Source organism: Loxodonta africana, chromosome 16, assembly GCF_030014295.1.
Source record: "Loxodonta africana isolate mLoxAfr1 chromosome 16, mLoxAfr1.hap2, whole genome shotgun sequence".
Lineage (NCBI taxonomy): Eukaryota > Metazoa > Chordata > Mammalia > Proboscidea > Elephantidae > Loxodonta > Loxodonta africana.
In genome coordinates, this window is record NC_087357.1 from 82,818,659 (window position 1) to 82,836,966 (window position 18,308).

At 50.6% G+C, this 18,308-nt stretch overlaps 1 protein-coding gene across 1 annotated transcript in view; it reads left to right on the forward strand.

Moving 5' to 3' along the window:
• The first annotated feature begins 412 nt into the window (after positions 1 to 412).
• DRGX (dorsal root ganglia homeobox) overlaps positions 413 to 18,308 on the forward strand; it is a 38,694-nt gene continuing 20,798 nt past the window's right edge. Inside the window, exons 1-5 of the mRNA XM_010589288.3 lie at positions 413 to 446; positions 4,586 to 4,683; positions 5,402 to 5,503; positions 8,790 to 8,968; positions 9,048 to 9,160. Coding sequence (XP_010587590.1) covers positions 413 to 446; positions 4,586 to 4,683; positions 5,402 to 5,503; positions 8,790 to 8,968; positions 9,048 to 9,160 — 526 coding nt within the window. The remainder of the gene's footprint in view (positions 447 to 4,585; positions 4,684 to 5,401; positions 5,504 to 8,789; positions 8,969 to 9,047; positions 9,161 to 18,308) is intronic.

Genomic DNA, 18,308 nt, shown 5'->3' on the forward strand with positions numbered 1-18,308 from the left:
CTTCTGACCCGAGCTGCTGGGCACGCAGGTGGCCCTGCGCCCCCGCCGGCCTCGGCTGCCGTGCCCAGGCTGCAGGGCTTGTGGCAGCGACCCCTGAGAACGGGAAGCCGACCGCGGGAGTTTGGTGTTGGGCAGGGGCGGGAGCAAGGCTGGGGAGGTGGACCCCAGCAGAGGGGATCGGCTGGCGAAGACATTGCCACTTCCCCTCGTGACTCGGCAGTGGGTGAGGACTTTGGGAGAGATTTTTCCAGGAGATGAGCGTCCGGTGCGCCCCAGGTCCCGGCTGGGTCTCAGGAAGAGGGAGATTTAGGCTCTGTCGCTGTTTGCTTTGCAGCCAGGCCGGAGCTGCGCGCCTGTCCGTCCCGCGACCACCTCCGAAGACCCAGCGGTCGAGCCGAGCCGGCCGTCGGCGATGTTTTATTTCCACTGTCCGCCACAGCTAGAGGGTGAGTAAGCGCCGCGCCCGGGGCCGACGAGTCTCTGGGCGGCTCCGCTAGGCCGGCGCCGGCGGGAAGGGACCCGAGAGGCAGCGGGACTGGCGGGTGGTGAAGTCCTCAGCTCGCGAGGGACGCAGCCGCCAGGCGGTGAGCAGGGCTGCCCGGGCCCCCTGCCCACACCCGGCTCCAGCCTCCGCTCCGCCGCCACCTGCCTCCCACCTCCCTCCCCGCCTGGGCCGGGGCGGCCCTAGGCTACGCGCGTCGCGGGGACCGTCCGGATGCTCCCAGCACAGATGCTGGTGTCACGCCTTTAATCGGGGCCCCTGCCCAGGGGGCAGCATCAATCTTTCACGGGTTTTTTTTGCCAGCATCCCGGAAAGCCGAGACGGACTCGGCAGTTGGGCTGCCGCGTCCTGGGCCCGACCGAAAGCCGGGAACCTATTCCTGGGCAGTTCTCGCTGGGGGCGGAAGGCGAGACTGCTCTGGTCCCGCCAACTCGGCAAGTCTGGGCCACTCAACGGTCCATCCCGGGTGCCCGCCGTGCAGCCCCGAGCCGGGTGGTCCTTCCCACCTGGCTTCTCCTCGGCCCCAGATATCCAGGACTCCCCACCCTTCCTAACTTTCAAGGGACAGTTCATGCCATTGAGGGTCTCCAGGCCTTGGAAGAAATTTCTGCTTAGAAACCCGATTGTTAAGTAGGGGTGGGGTGGTGGGAAGGGGGTGCCCTAACCTAGGGCCTAGGGGGCCCTCCACCTGTGTGTGTGTTGGGGGGGGTGATTGTGGCTGCTGTAGACCCTTTAACACACCTTCCTCAGTCTGGGGATGTCTGGTGGTTGCAATACTAGGACTGGACTTTGGTAACCTACCCCTTTGATTTATTTGTGGGGTGGGGGAATTTTGGAGTCAAAGGAGTGGAAGGAGACATGGGACAGGACAAAAAGGAAATGAGAGTGAGGGCCTGATCATCGGGTTACTTGCAGCAGAGCCTCACCTCAGCTGGCAAATGTGCACAGTGATTTCAGAAAGTTTGCGGGGTAGTTTTCCCGTAAAAGATCTTAAGAGTTCAGCAGGGTTTTCTGAAGAAGGATAGTGAGGACCAGTGTTGACGCTGCCAGCTCTGGGAACATCCTGGAGAAGGGAAGCCTGAGCACTTATCTGCAATTCACCCCTTTTGGCCTCCAAGGACCCAGACAGGTGGGTTTTATGAACAGAGAAGAGAGGCGCACCTGGGACAATGTATCCCAGGATGGAGGGGCCATCTGCAGGTGTACGGGTGAGCCTTCTCTGTGCCTCTGAACCCCTGGTCTGGAATGACTGCCCAGGGGGCCCAACTTCTGGTCAAGTGGGAGGGCAGAGGCTTGGACACTTAGCAGGTGGCAGGTTTCCTCGTGTCTGAAAGTGAAGGCCCTGCAGGTTTCAGAAGTCACTTAGGGAGAGCCGGAGCACAGGGCACTAAGCAGCTTGCTGCTTCCAGTTCAGCCCACAGGGTATCTTCTATCCTCACCCCTGTGCCTTCCACCCAGGCACTGATTCTGATTGATATGACCAGAAGGACAGGAGATCGGTCTTCAGGAGCCTTTTTATCCCTTTACAGATGAGTTTCTATGCCGGTTTTGCACACTGCAGTGTTTATTTTAGGTAAATGCTGCCAGGGAGGAGGTGATCTGCAGCAGACAGAAAACCTGAGAGCAGGCTTTGGACAATGACAGCTCGCAAGAGCCTGTCAGCTGTTGGTTTTTATTTCTTATTAACATAGAGAGGCAGAAAGAAGAAAGCAAAGCAGGGCTCATAATCTCAGCCCTCAGATAACGTTGCAGATAGGAAATAAAAGCTACTGCACATACCTGCTCAGGGAATGCCAACAGTACGGCCTTGCCAGGAACGTTCTTGTCTCTCTATCTGGGCACATTTTAATAAGGACATTCATAATTAAATACTGTTTTTGATGGATATTATCAAATTGCCCTCTAAAAAGGTGGCACCAATTGATGCCCCCACAACTGGTGACTGGACTGCACGTTTCCTGCACCCCTGTCTGCTCTGGAGATCATAATACTCTCCATTTTTTCCCCCCAAGATGGTGAAAATAGTATTTCTTGTTGTTCTGTCTTGTTTAATTATCCGTGAGGTTTAGCATTTCATAACATTATCAAACTTATATTTATTTTTAAGCAAAAAGCCTATTCCCATTTTCCTTCAGTTTTATATTAGGTTGGTCATCTTCTTTCTCACTAATTTGATGAGCCATCAGCCTTTGTGAGGTAAAAATTGACATGTAGTGTTTCACTTAAAGGTGTTCTGTGTGTTTCTGTGTATATGTCGTGGAGCAATGTGGGCCACCAGGTGTGAGTTAGAGTTCTGGGAAGGACCGTGATTGGAGAGCCTCCGAGGTTGCATTCTGTCCTCACCAGCCACTTGCTGTTTCAGAAGGAGACAATTAGGTTTCCTGCAAAATATTGGCAATAAGATTGCTTTGAGGTGCTCCCTTGTAAGTTTTCCATGAGCTAGAGAGAAATGTTTGTGACTAGGGTTTTGAAGAAGAGTGTGATTTGGGGGGGAAGGCTTGGCAGAGAATGGGGGTGCCGTGGCTCTGAAGAGTACAACGACAAATAGGAGGGAGTCTGTTTAGAAGAGAGAATTTTAGAAAGCCGGAAGGACTGCTTCTCCCAGGCCGAGGTCCTTTTGAGGGATATTGTTCGGGCAGTTCGGCAGGTAAGCTCCTGAGGCTGGAAGTGCAGAGATCCTGATGACAGAGCCCCTGGCAGGTGAAGCACTCGCTGGTTAATGGAAACGTGCTCATTTGTTTTCCTAAGAAGCCATTGTGGACTATCAAGTAAACCGTGCACATTTGGAAAACGGTCTGAATGCACGTTTGGGGCCAAACTCCGTTCTGGCTTTACAGCAAGCTTTGGAGGCTGCCAGAGAGGACAATGCCTTTCTTTGCCAGGGAAGAGGGAGCTGTCTCTCCTTTATAAGGCCTGGCCAGAGGGTGGGGTGTCCTCTGAGAGTGAGCCCAACCTAAGTCTACTTGGAATTCAGGACAGCTGCTATTGGTGCACATCTTTTGTTAATTGACATCTATATAACAGATCCACTATGGTGCTGATGAGCTGTGACAAATGGTAATTAATATTCATTTATAAACTTCTTACCTCCTAGGATCCTGCAGTTCTAGGGGGAAAGTACTGCAAACTCTTGATGTTTTCTTTGCTCCTCCATCCTCCTCAATTCCCAGCCTTTAACTCTTGCTGCTCAGAGAAATAAGGGGAAGTGGACTCACAGGTTGGCCAAGGATACAGATGCTCATATTCCAAGGTCAGAGGCAGGGGGATGAACTAAAGGAGCCTGGGGCAGGGGTGCAGCTGGGAGCCAGAGGACAGACAAAGGCTCCACCTCAAACCAATGGCCCTCCTGGCTCAGAATCCAGAATTTCACAAGAAGTGGCCACCTTGGGGGTTAAGGCCACCACCTTTTCTAAGAAGTAGGCATCCAAACCAAAACCAAACCCACCGCTGCTGAGTCGATTCTGACTCACGGTGACCCCACAGGACAGAGTAGAACAGCCCCATAGGGTTTCCAAGACTATAACCCTTACGGAAGCAGACTGCCACATCTTCCTCCCACAGAGCAGCTGGTGGGTTCAAACCACTGACTTTTTGGTTAGCAGCTGAGCACTTTAACCACTGCACCACCAGGGATTCTTATGAAGTAGGCATAGCTGGGCCTAAAGTCAAAGATCTTTGGGAAAGAATGAAAGAACAAGAGGGAGAGAGAACATGAAAGGGATGAAAAGAGGGGGCTTAATAAGAGGACGAGTCCCTGAATGATGCATGGTTAGTGCACTTGGTTGCTAACCAAGAGGTCGGAGGTTCCAGTGAACCCAGAGACACCTCAGAAGAAAGGCCTGGCAATCTACCTCTGAAAAATCAACCATTGAAAACCCTGTGGAGTGCAGTTCTAGTCTGACACGCTTGGGGTCGCCATGAGTTGAAGTTGACCCCGCAGCAGCTGGTTGCTCACAATAACAGGAGCGGAGAGCGCAATTTTGGGAGAGAGAGAGCTGGGCGAGCTGGAGGGGCTGCGGTTGGAGCCCCCTGAACACCTGCATGGCCTGGCCGCTGGGGGCTGACCCGGTTTGTTCCCAGTAGGCACTGCGTCCTTCGGCAGCCACTCGACGGGGGACTTTGACGACGGGTTTCTGCGCAGAAAACAGCGCCGGAACCGGACAACGTTCACTCTTCAGCAGGTAACAACGCCTCCCCTTCTGAGAACTGCCTACTTCCTGCCTCCACAAACATCCGAGTTTGAGCAACGCTTATCTTTTAAAATAAGGCCAACTGATTATGTTAACTGGATCTTTGTTTTCTTGAGCAATGTATATGGCAAGGGATCTGTTTGAGGGGAGGGCAGATGGCTGTCCCATTTGCCTTAGTTTTATATCTGGGGAATATTTCAATATCAGCGATATAATGTGAACCTCACAATAAGCCAGGGCTCTGTAGACCAGCCTCTGTCCTAGTCCTGGAGCAAACTGGAGCAATTGGGATGAGGACCCAAATATCCCAAAGGGATTTCTGTAGGACTGACACAGTGAAGGCATCTCGGGTTTTTTCCATTCTCCACCCGACAGAGGAAGTTTGCTGAATGACTCATTCACAATGCTATCCTTAGATTCCTGATTCCTACAAATGGGTTTAAACGGAAATGGGTATAACTACCTACTCCTCTCTCATTCCTTCTTACTCAGAGAGCACCGAGGTTGTTAGTAAGTCCAGCTCCTTCCTAAGTCATCCGTGGTTGAGATTTTCATTCTGTGGGATCTTTTCAAACAGCCCTTTCCTTACTCCCCTTCCCCCATTTGACTGTGGAACTGCTTCCTCCTCACTGGTAGCGCCTGGAATACGCATCTGCTTCCCTTCACCCAGCCACAGCTCTCCCCAGTAAATAGGCTTTCCTTTTACCAGCTGGAAGCTCTTGAGGCAGTTTTTGCCCAAACGCACTACCCAGATGTCTTCACCCGAGAAGAGCTAGCCATGAAAATAAACCTCACAGAAGCTAGAGTGCAGGTAAGCATCCTTGTTAATTATTTAACTCTCTCATATTAAATCTGGCAAACTTTTTTTTTTTTTGACATCATGACTGCAGAGTGCACATTTGGCCAAAGAAAGCAAATGAAGACTATCTGTCATTTTCATGATGCACTTTAATAACATCAACATAATGTGGAATATTAGATTAGGTTGATTAATCGGTCATTCATAATTAACTAGTGATAATGTTCTACACTAATTTGTCCGCGTCTCTAAGGTACTAAATTACATCAATGCACATCCATTTCCTTGCTTTGGAAAAAAAGAAAAAAGAACTGAGATGCTCTTCTCAAAGCAGCCCTGACCGCTCTAGGGTAAGGCGGGTCAGCGTAGAGAACCGAGTTTTCAGATGGGAAGCAGGGTAGGAGCTGTTTTCCAGAAATTGCATCACGGCCAACTTTTCCTCAATATGCGATGGTTTCAACGAAGTGGATCCAAAGGACATGTGCAATTTAAAACTCTTTAAGGGGCCATAGTGCAAGGGAGGGCCCTGGAGATGAGCCTGGCCCACAGTGACCGTCTGGAAGCAGCATCTCTTTACAGGAGCTACACAGTGATTACGTTTAACTGCACAAACCCGTCGAGCCCAGCATCTGTGCCCGAGCTCGGGAGGAACCGATTCACAGAGCCGCCTCTCCCGGCGAGCTGTTCTTTGAGCACAATTATACATTCACTTTATTTATGGGGTTTCCTCCATGCTGTTTTTATTTTATTTTTTTATGTAGGGGCTTGGGGTTAAGGCTATGCAAAGATCTAATTGTAGGAAATATAATAGTTTGCTTTCGGCTCCCCTGGGTCACGTTAGTATCTCTTAAAAACCAATGGCTGGAGAGAAATAATGGAATTCTGAGCAGTAAATTGGGGGTTGTAAACAAATTATTTCCCCTATAATCAGATTATGCGATCCTGATTATTAAATCAGAACATGAATCATTGGTCAGAGGCAGGCAAATTAAACTGATTATTATTTGGAAATGAAAATCTCCTTTGGCCAGGACGACGTCTCTCCTTTCTTTTTTTAATGCCAGCTTGCCAATAGCTGCCTAAAGACTGAACTGCAAATTGAGATAAATGACACAATTATTGAGCATTCAGAAGTGGAAGACCATAACTTCTCCCTGAAAGGTGCAAGGGTGAGATAGGGGTGGTGACAATTCAAGCGGGAATTGTTGTTCAGGCCGTTGTTGGCTATTATGCAAACAGACAATAGCTGTGAAGCGTTTGTTTAGTGAGCTTCCGTGTGGGGACAGGGGCTTCGGGCTTCCGCGGCGGGAAGGGAGATGTGTTTACATTTCTACCCCTTGCTCATTCAAACATGATTAATGTTCTATAAAGCAGGGTCTTAATCGAAGCTGATGTTGTCAAACAATAACTAAATAGGGAAATAAACGACTCCATCACGCTCCTTCCTCAGAAGCAGGCAAACTGTCAGTGCAAAGTCATTAGAATATGATAATGAAAAATAGCTCAATTAAATGTTGTTATAGCTGTGACCTTCATTCAATTAAGACGCAAGAAAGTGTCTGCATTTTGCTTTGCATTTAACTGCCCTAAATTTAGAATATAGATAAAATCATTATTCAATGGTTGCTGATATGTGCAATTAAAAGCAAACTAAATTAAAAAAGAAAGACACCCAGTTAAGGGAGAATGAGAATGAAGAGTGGGGTGGGCTCAGCCTGGGGACCCAGGTTTTCACCAGGGTGGCTGACATGTCGGCATCCATCCAGGGGAGAGGAGAGGACCTCCTGAGGGAACAGGAGGGAAGTCTGGCCAAGCCTTTTTTTAAGCCGGGGGTCATCTTCCAGGAGTAGAAGGGAGAGGCTTTGCTGGATGGGACAAAGAACAGCGGGATTTCACTGACCTCTAAGCAGGGGTGGGGTGTTGGGGGTAGGAGGGGGGGACACCTCGGGGCCGGGCTGCCTGACTTCTAGTAGGCTGCCCTTCTGCAAAGGCACTTTTGGTTTCCAAAGCTTAAAGCATTTCACACCAGCCTTTAAGACGGTGCTTAAACAAACCAAACCAAACCTGACTCGTAGCGACCCTATAAGACAGAGTAGAATGCCCCATAGAGTTTCCAAGGAGTGCCTGGCGGATTCAAACTGCCGACCCTTTGGTTAGCAGCCGTAGCGCTTAACCACTACGCCACCAGGGTTTCCAAGAAGGTGCTTAAAACCAACACCCCCAATGCCGTCAAGTCCATTGAAGGTGATTAGGCCAGGTGAATCCAAAGCTGCCTCCTAACCTGAGGATGATGGAGATGGTTGATTGGTGAGGGCTGTGTTCAGTGTTTTGTGTCATCTTCCTAACAATGTTCGGGGTGACCACTATTATCCCTCAGCAGTTTGGATCATGGTTCCCAGCCAGGACACAGGGCTTCAAATCCTGATGACCTCAGGCAAGTGAATTAGCCTCTCTGCGCTTAATTTTTTCATCTGTAAAATAGGGATATTAGAACTACCTACCTCACAGAGTTGCAGTGGGTCTACACAGGCCTGGAATTCTGGAGTCGGTGTTTCTAGTAGGTACACTGGGCTGATGGTCATGAACTTGTCATGATGTGTAATTGGGTGACTTCAGGATTAAATCCCAGGTGTGAGGCTTGACACACAAGAGAGCACTCAGATAAAGCTTGCCAGAAGAGTGAATGAGGACTTTTGATGAGGAAACCTTAGGGCAGTGTTTTACAAACTGCTTTGACCGTGACCCTAGTAGGAAATCCATTTCACATCATATAATCTACTTCCATGAAAGTCAGTGTAGATAGTTTCCACAAGATGGAACACTTTTTTTTTTTTTATTGTACTTTAGATGAAGGTTTACAGAACAAAGATGGAACATTTTTACCCTTCCAATGAGAAATATATTTGAATGCTTTCAGTTTTTTTTTTTTTTTTTTTTTTTAACACTTCTTAAAACAAAAGACAAAACCTGCTGCAGCCTTCTAAATTGATTTTCTGACCCACTGATGGGTCAGAAGCTGCAGTTCCCAGAGCCCTGCTTTGGGAGGCCTTTTGGAGCAAGAAGGTTCTGCTTACCATGCACCTGGCTGCAAGGTGCTGCAGAGCCCTGGGGAGGGGTCAAGGACGTGTGCTTCGGGCCCTGGCTCCTTTTTCTGTCCGGTTTCTGTCTCTGTTGGGTATGTCTCCACTCTTGTCCCCTCCTCTGTCTGGTTTCTGCCTCTGTTGGGTATGCGTTTCCACTCTTGCTCCCTCCTCTGTTTTCTGCCTCTGCTGGGTATGTGTTTCCACTGGGCACTCAGGTTTGGTTCCAGAACCGGAGAGCCAAGTGGCGGAAAACGGAGCGAGGGGCCTCAGATCAGGAGTCCGGTGCCAAGGAGCCCATGGCAGAGGTGACACCTCCACCGGTGAGAAACATCAACTCCCCGCCCCCTGGGGACCAGGCCCGGAGCAAGAAGGATGCCTTGGAGGCCCAGCAGAGGTGAGGCTGGCTGCGGGAGGCTGTTGTCAGGGGCCGCGTCATGGGTCAGGGACTCAGTGTGATTTTCTTTCTCTGCCAGCCTGGGGCGAACAGTGGGTCCCACGGGACCTTTCTTCCCCTCCTGCTTGCCAGGGACCCTCCTGAACACAGCCACATATGCCCAGGCCTTGTCACACGTTGCTTCCCTAAAAGGTAAGTTTTGGGCCGGCTGGCGAGAGGGGCTGGGCTTGGCTGGCTTCGTCCCAGTGGGGATGATGGAGATGGCCGTCTGACTGTCCCACCTTCTGGGTCAATCTTGCACGCCTAGACAGCGCAGCCCCTTTCTCTGCTGTAAATCATAGCCAGAGTTACGGACAGCACGGGTTTTCACACACGAGACTGTGTTTGACTTTTCATGGCCAGTGACGTAAGTGGAAGTAGAAAGCATGGTTTCACTTGACCAAATGGCTTGTCCAGGAGGCGTTTATTTTAAAAACTGCCACTCTCCTTGTTCACATAGTCCTTCCTCTAACTGGTAGTGGTTTTAGGTGCTAAGCAGCACCTCCTGGTGAGGCCTGAGCTGTCTTGCCCGTTTGCTGTTGCCGAGGACTCCTGATGTCAGGGGCCTGAGCCGTCAGTGTCCGTGGTTTCCCAAGGTTTGCTGTCTTCTTAGTGCCTGTTACTGTCTGAAGGTTGGGAATGTTTAGGGGCTTTTTGTCAGGCTCAGAGTGAGGAACGCTGTAGGCTGTCCCCTGGGGTTTCTGGGGAGCTCTACTGGATGAACGGGCCCATCCAGTGTCTCCTAAGAACATTCCTCCTGTGGCCAAGACCAGGCTGGGCCCCAGGTGGGCCTGGAGGAGCAGGTGCTGGTGCTCCCACGTGGGGCTCCTGTCTGCAAGGTCTGGGAAGTGGGGTGCAGATGCAGACTGTAAGCGTTTTCTCTGAGTAAACAAATGAGTTTCCTGAGACGTAGGCAACGGGATTGGCATCCTGCAGGATCTCCTGCTTGTCCTGTGTGAGGGCCTGAGGCCTCCCTGCCTTTGAAGAGCTCCTCCAGCTGGTGGGCAGATGTACACGTGGAGCATGGTAGCCTACACTGCAAATGTGGTTTCTTCAGTCTGAATGAGAGCCTGACCGAGTCGCCCAGGGCCAGGTGTCTACAGGATGAAGGAGGCAGGGGGCAGTGTGTGCCGTGTCACCCAGGGCCAGGTGTCTCCAGGATGAAGAAGGCAGGGGGCAGTGTGTGCCGTGTCACCCAGGGCCAGGTGTCTCCAGGATGAAGGAGGCAGGGGGCAGTGTGTGCCGTGTCACCCAGGGCCAGGCGTCTCCAGGATGAAGGAGGCAGGGGGCAGTGTGTGCCGTGTCACCCAGGGCCAGGCGTCTCCAGGATGAAGGAGGCAGGGGGCAGTGTGTGCCGTGTCACCCAGGGCCAGGCGTCTCCAGGATGAAGGAGGCAGGGGGCAGTTTATGCTCAGTGCAAGAAGGAAGGCGGAGGGTGTCAGGGCAGGTCCCTGAAGGCCAGGCTCCTGGCTTTGGGCTTTCCACAGCAGCAGGCTGGGCCTCTGAACTTGGCCTCCCCGGGGCCTGGAGCCACTTGTGAGCTGTCTGGGGAGTTGGGTGAATCTCTTTGCTCCATAGGCTGGGTGGGCAGCCAAGTTCAGCTCTGCCCCAGACTAGACCCCAGGGTCCCTCCTTCTGCTCCAGGGTCCAGGTGCTTGGACAGGGGACAGGTGGAGCCCCACGGAGCGGCCTGAGGACATGACCTCAGGACAGTGGGCTGATGGGCACTACAGAGGTGGGCCATCCCAGAAGGAGATGACCAGTGGATTTGGGCATCACCTGAGGGGTCAGTTTTGGCAAAGGGGCAATCCCAGCATCCCCCATCAAAGCCTGCAGGTGCAGCTCCTGAGAGTAACCACTTCTATAAATGCGTTTCGCTCACCCTACTCCAGCCCCATGACTACCCCAGGTCTCTTTGCTGCGGGAGCCCATGGGTGGAGGCCCGAGGTGCTGAAGGAAGGGCTGAGCCAGACTGCCAGGCAGTGTGGGCGGGAGAGCAGCTGTGGCTGGGAGCAGGGGCACCCAGGGCAGTGCCCGGTCGGAGGCAGAGCTGGGGGCCAGAACCACACTCCTGACTCCCTGTGCAGTCGGTGCTCCCAGCTGGGCACCAACCCAGAAGGCAGAGAGCCTTGGGCTGGTGGGAGGGGCTCGCGCGAAAAGTCTCCTGCCTGTTCTGCCCCAGCTCCCTTCTCTAGCCCTTCCCCTCCTTTCTTCTCCCTGCTGCCCGCCCCTTTCTTAAGCCTTTCTGGTTGGTCTGTGACCCTGCGCCTGTCTCGCTGGGACCCACACTTTCCCTTGATGCTGCCTTGGCTGCCCATGGCCTTGGGGCGTGTGGACCCTGCAGCTGTGGCTGAAACACCAAGGGCGTCTACCAACGCGTGGGCACACCTTTGTGCGTTGTGTGGGGCCGCTTTGGCATTGGGGGCAGACTTGTTTTAGAGCTGGTGACACTTTCAGATGTTTCCAGACCAGGTGGGTACCGACCACGAGTGCAGTGAGTTGGTGTGGAATGGCCTTTGCTTCCTCAAATCAAAATGAACTCTTGCTCGTTTCTCTTTAAACACACGGCCCTCTCGGCCTGTCTTTGTTTTTCCCACTGCTGATGGGGGCCTGGGTCAGAGACATATTTCTCTACTGTAAGAAACAGCCAGGCAAGCAGGGCGGCCGGGGCGTGGCGGGGGGCGCGGTGCTCTGTCCAGGGGGCCGGGGTGCTCTCTGTCCGGGCCAGGGTGAGGCAGCGGAGGGTGGGGGCCCTGTCCGTCTCAGGGGCCAGCTGCTCAGCTGCTGCTCCGCTCAGCAGACTGGCCCAGTGGAGTGAGGATGCCGTGTTGCCAGATTTCCTGACTTTCAAGAGAAGCTGGAAATGTGGATTTTTACTGGAAATAGTCCCATTTTTAAAATGTTGTCTTCAAGTCTTTGGGCCAAACTGGCAAGCCTGGGCTCAGATGCAGCCTGGCCTGCGGGTCTGTGAGCTCCATTAAAACAGCAGGGGAGCTGCAGCCTTCCCCGCCCCTCCATCCCCACTTTCTCCCTTGCCTTCACCTCCTCAGGCCCTTTACCCCCATGCAGTCCTGCTTGGCACCCTGGTCTGGCCCCTCTGACACCCTGGCCTTGTGGCCTCGTGGAGCAGTTGGCCTCTTAGTCTCTGGCAAACTAGGCCATGTCGGAAGGGAGGGGAGATGGACAGGCACTGGAAAGCTCGTCTGTCCCTGCAAGGCCAGCTAAGCTGTGATCTCACGGAGTCTGCACACAGCCCAGTGAGCTTCACACAGAGGAGGAGGTGCAGAGAGGCCTTGCTAGGAGGTGCAGCTGGGGTCTCTGCGCTAATGGTGGTGACGGCTGGGATCTCTTTACGTTGTTCTAAAAGCCATCTGACTCACGTGGGCATTTCTGCAGGGAAGGTACTCTGAGCTGGAAGTCTCTGGCTGCCTCTGAGCCGGCTGGGCCAGCCCAAGGGTGTTTGCTGGAAGGTGCTGGGAGACCAGGCCCCCTCAGGTCCCAGGGGACGAAACGTGTGCCTCTGCCCACAGCCAGGTTCATGCGCCATTGTGGTATGGAACCCGTGGGTTGGGGCCAGGACGGCCTTGTCACCATGCAGCCTACTTCTTCTCCTAGGCTTCCCCAAGCTGCAGGAATTAAGGTCATAGCTTGGCCTAGGCCCCAGACAGGAGTGACCCCCATCTTCAGAGGCAGCCACCCCTCTCTCTCTCTGGCCTGGACTGGGGCTGCTGGCCAACAAGGGACAGCCTCTGCTTGCTGGGAGGAGCCTCAGCCACTCCAGTGCTAGAAGGCACCTGGCTGGTCTGAGCCCACTCTTCCTTTCACAAATGAGAAACTGAGGCCATGTGCTCAAACTCGACTTACTCAGCCAGGTCTCCCCTTTGAGGTCTAGGCTGCTCACCACGGGATCCCGATGGGCCCTCACCCCCTCCTTGCCTGGCACCCAGACACTATTTCTTCATTCATTCCTCTGGGTCAGCACCTGCTGGTGGAGGGACAAAGAGGGCACTTGGACCCACGCCCTTGTCCCCAGCACACAGGACAGCTGTGAATCTACCTGGGAGGGAGCCCTGAGCGAGGGCCTGGACTCACCAGGACCACCAGAGTCCTGGACTAATGTGAATTGAGTCCGGGGCCCCTTCCAGCCCAGGCATCCCAGCCCACTTATCCAGGTCTGTGGAAACTTGCAAACGACACAGAAGAAGTGAATCAAAACTGATTTCAGTTCTCAGGTCCAAACTAGAGTTTCTAACACCCTCCCTAGGAGCGGTGGTCCTGGTGGGGAACACAAGCATGAAGGCAGCAAGGGTAGGCCCCTGCGGTTCTGGTCCAGCCCTAATAGCACTCTGGGTGTGGCTCTCCTGTGACTCCAGGCCAGAGGCTTGGGATGCGGGGCAAAGGTTACCCTGTGCAGCCTCCCAAGCAAGGCTGGAGGGGAAGGGCAGACGCCCAGTGCTCCAGAGTCGAATAGTCCCAGAGTAATGCCTGAGGTGTGTTATGTGTGTTGCACATGCAGGGTCTCAGCTGGGGTGCCTGACAAATGCTATTATTGTTAACATGTTCCTTCTCCTTGCCACACAGGTCCTACTTAACTTTAAAGGACTAAAGAAATGACTGCTTTCCCCAAACTTCTCCCATTTCTCTGCATTTTATTGCAGCTTAAGACTCACCATTTCCTTGTTGCCCCCGTTGCTTCAATTTTTGGCAATGTTTGGAATTTTTTCTGTTGCTATAGGATTTTCTGCTCAGAGCACCCATTTCCTCCAGGGGCCTTTATGTGGGCAGTGTGCTTTGCCCTGAGGTTGCTTAGAGAGCACCCAGGCAGGGAAGGGGCTGGGCTCGCTGCAGGTTTTATGACTGGGCGTTTCACGGAAATGCAAATAAAAAGGCAGCAGACCTCTACCCCAGGCGGGGAGGGTTTGCATAACAATAATGTGTGCTCAGAGAAAAAGCCTTTGCAACACAAAGAGTTTTCCTGCCCTGCCTTATTGGCCAGCCCAGTGTTCACAATTCATTAATGCAGAGGAGATTATTAATGGCTGGGGGAGGCGCTGGGGCTTGTCCCGGGGAAGTGCTGGCCGCCGGACAGGCGGTGCAGCTGGGAGACTAGAGAGCCACAGGCAGCCAGGCTTTCACCCATGCACTTAGCCGGCTGCCTCTAACCTGTGATTCGCAGTGCTGGGTGTGAGGTGGAAATAATTACAGCTGCCAGGGGAGAACTTCCAGGATGCACTCCGTTCCCCTCTGTGGGCTCACATTCTGCTCTCCTGCAGGGGGCGCAGCAGTGGGGAGGAAGGCAGAGGTGGTGGGTGTGGGAGAGAGGAGCCCTTGTCCTTTGTCAGGGCAAGTCCCTAGAGAGAACGGAGACTGCTTTATTTATCACTAAATGTTCACCCACAAAGGCTAAACCTGAACTTCAAACTGGTTCTTTGCAGTGTGAACTCCTGCTGAGAATTTGCATTTCCGCCCCAGATACACTGAATCAGAATTTACATTTTAACAAGACCCCCAGGTGATTCTTACAATAAAATTTGAGAACCGCTGCTCTACTAAGGGAAACCCTGGTGCCGTAGTGGTTAAGAGCTACAGCTGCTAACCAAAAGGTTGGTGGTTCGAATCTACCAGGTGCTCCTTGGAAACTCTATAGGGCAGTTCTACTCTGTTCTATAGGGTCGCTATGAGTTGGAATTGACAGTAATGGGTTTGGTTTTTGGCTCTACTAGTGGTTCTCAGAATTGGTCCCTAACCAACAGCATTGGCATCACCTGGGAACTTGTTAGAACTGCAAATTCTCAGCAGGGGTTGGAACCAGAGCTGGAGGCGACAGCTTCCTCCTCAAAGCCCCTGAAAGCATTTTCCTCCTCTTCGTTTAGTCAGAAACCCTGGTGGCCTTGTGGTTACGTGCTATGGCTCTTAAACATAGGGGTCGGCAGTTTGAATCTGTCAGGCGCTCCTTGGAAACTCTACAGGGTGGTTCTACTCTGTCCTATATATAGGGTTAGGTCAACTATGAGTCGGAATTGACTCGGTGGCAGTGGGTTTGGTTTTGGTTTTTCTCTTTAATTGGATTTTTCTTTGTGTTGTGAATTTTAAAAACTGCCTTATTGTGAAATATAACATTTGTTCGAAAAACTCATACAACATTAATATAGAGCTTAATGAATGATTTTAAACACCTATGTAAGCACCGAAGAACCCTAGTGGTGCAATGGTTAAGCACTTGGCTGCTAACCAAAAGGTTGGAGGGTCAAACCTACCAGCAGCTCCTCAGGAGAAAAGACCTAGTAATATATTCCTATAAATATTTCAGCATAGGAAACCCTATAGGGCAATTTTACTCTGTCCTATAGGGTCACATGAGTTGAAATCGACTCGCTAGGGACACAACAAGAACATGTAAGCACCATCCAGGTTGAGAAATGATCGCCTTTCTCCTTCCATCTCTTTTACTCCCCAACACTGAACCCCCATGCTGGTGTTTAAGCCTTACCACTTATCTTAGTCATCAAGTGCTATAACAGAAATACCACAAGCGGATGGCTTTAACAAACAAATTTATTCTCTCACAGCCTAGTAGATTTTGAAGTCCAAATTCAGGGTGCCATCTCCAGGAGAAGGCTTTCTCTCTCATTTGGCTCTGGAGGAAGGTCCTTGTCATCAATCTTCCTCTGGTCGAGGAGCTTCTCTGCACAGGAACCCCAGGTCCAAAGGACACGCTCTGCTCCTGGCACTGCTTTCTTGGTGGTATGAGGTCCCCCTATCTCTCTGCTTGCTTCTGTCTTTTCTGTCTCAAAAGAGATTGATTTAAGACACAATCTAATTTTGTAGATTGAGTCCTACCTCATTAACATAACTGCCACTAATTCCATCTCATTAACATCATAGAGATAGAATTTACAACACAGGAAAATCATATCCAATGACAAAATGGTGGACAATCACACAATACTGGGAATCATGGCCTAGCCAAATTCTTACACCTATCTTTGGTGGGGAAACCCTGGTGGTGTAGTGGTTAAGTGCTACGGCTGCTAACCAAAAGGCCAGCAGTTCAAATCCACCAGGCGCTTCTTGGAAACTATGGGGCAGTTCTACCCTGTCCTATAGGGTCGCTATGAGTCGGAATCAACTCGACGGCACTGTTTTTTTTTTGTTTTTATGGCCTCTTTTGCTCAGCATTATGTTTTTGAGATTTACGTGTGCACGTAGGCTTTGCTGTAGGTCCTTTATGATAGTCTACGCACATGATCATATCATCTGCAGATAAACAGTTTGTCTCTTCCTTTCAAATCCTTACACTTTATTAATTTTTCTTGTCTGTGCTGCTGGCAAAGACTCAGTACATTGTTGGATAGAGGTGATGAGAACAGGCATCCTTGCCTTATTTCTTCATTTTTTTTATGACAGCTTTATTGAGATAAAATTCACACATCATACAACTTATCCATTAAAGTGTACAATTCAATGATCTTTAGTCGATTCACAGAATTTTGCAACCAATTACCACGGTCAATTTTAGAGCATTTTTGTTACCCCAAAAAGAGACCCTGTACCCATGTACAGGCACTTCCCATTTTTCCCCAACTCCCCCAGGCCCCTGCAGCACTAATCTGCTGTCTGTCTCTATGGATTTGCCTAGTCTAGACATTTTGTACAAACGGAATCATAAAATACGTGGTCTTTTGTGACTGACCCTTGCCTTTTTCTTTTTTAATTTACTTTTTGGGAATTAAAAAAATTTTATTGTGGTAAAATCTACAGAATGAAGCATTTTTACCATTTTCAAGTGTACAATTTGGTGGCATTAATTGCATTCGCCATGTTGGGCGACTGTCACCCCTGTGTATTCCCAAACAATCTCCATCATCCCGAGCAGGAGCTCTGTACCCCTTGAGCGGTAACTCTCCACCCCACCTGCCCCCAGCCCCTGGCCACCACTTGTAAACTTATGTCTATGCATTTGCCTATCCTAGATATTTCATGTAAGTGGCATTGCACAATATTTATCCTTTGATGGCTGACTCAATGTGCTCAGCATAGTTTTCAAGGTTCCTTCATATGCTAGCATGTATCAAGGACTTCATTTGTCCTAATGGCTGAATACTATTCCATTGTATGGGTATGGCACATTTTGTTTATCTGTTCATCTGTTGATGGACACTTAAGTTGTTCCCACCTTTTGGCTACCATGAATAATACTGAAGATACCATCGGTGTACAAGTATCTGTTTGAGTCCCTGTTTTAAAGTCTTTTGGGAATATGCGTAGGAGTGGAACTGTTGGTCATATGGCAATTCTGTTTTTGACTTTTTGAAGTAGCTTGTCTTATTCTTGGTCTCTAGGGAAAGTGCTCAATATTTCATCATGTTTGTTGTCTTTCTTTTTAGATACTCCTTTTTCAGGTAAAGATATTTTCTTCTTGTTCCAGTTTCTTAAGAGTTTTAATTATTATTTAAAAAAATCATGGATCTGAGTGGATGCTGAATCTCATTGCATACTTTTTCTGTATCTGTTGAGATGATCACATCACATAATTAAAAAAATATATTAATCCGGTGAATTACATTGATTGATTTTTTAATGTTAAACCAATCGTGCATTCCTGGAATAGACCCAAATTAGATGTGACATGTTATCCTTTTAATATATTGCTGGATTCAGTTTGCTAATGTTTAGAGTTTTTGCATCTGTGATCATGAGGAGATTGGCCTGTAATTTTCTTTTCTTATAATCTCCATTTCAGGTTTTGGTATTGCTTGACTTAACAGTGGTTACCCCAAAACTTGGTGTAAGAAAACAACAGCTGTTTTATTGCGTCTCATGAGTCAGAGGACTGACTGGGCTCAGCTGGGCAGTTCTTCCACTGCTTTAGCTTAGGGTTTCTCTCAAGGTTGAGGTTGTAGTCAAATGGCAGCTGGGACTCATACATAAGAGAGGGCTTCACTTACAAGTGAAACAGGGATGACTGGAAGGCTGGACCTCTCTTCCTCTCCACGTGGTGTCTTCCCATGGCTAGCTTGGGCTAGGGATGGATAGCAGTTGGGTCCCAAGACTGCAAAAGCAGAAGATGCCAGAGCTTCTTGAGGCTTAAACCCGGAACTGGCAGTGTCACTTCTGCTGCATCTTATTGATAAAAGCAGGTCACAGGGTCAGCCTAGATGCTAGGGAGGAGACTGCACAAGGGCGTGAAGACGAGGAGGTATGGTTCACTGAAGGCCATCTGTGAGACTGACTGTGGCAGGTACCAGAAACCCTGGTGGTGTAGTCGTTAAGAGCTACCGCTGCTAACCAAAATGTTGGC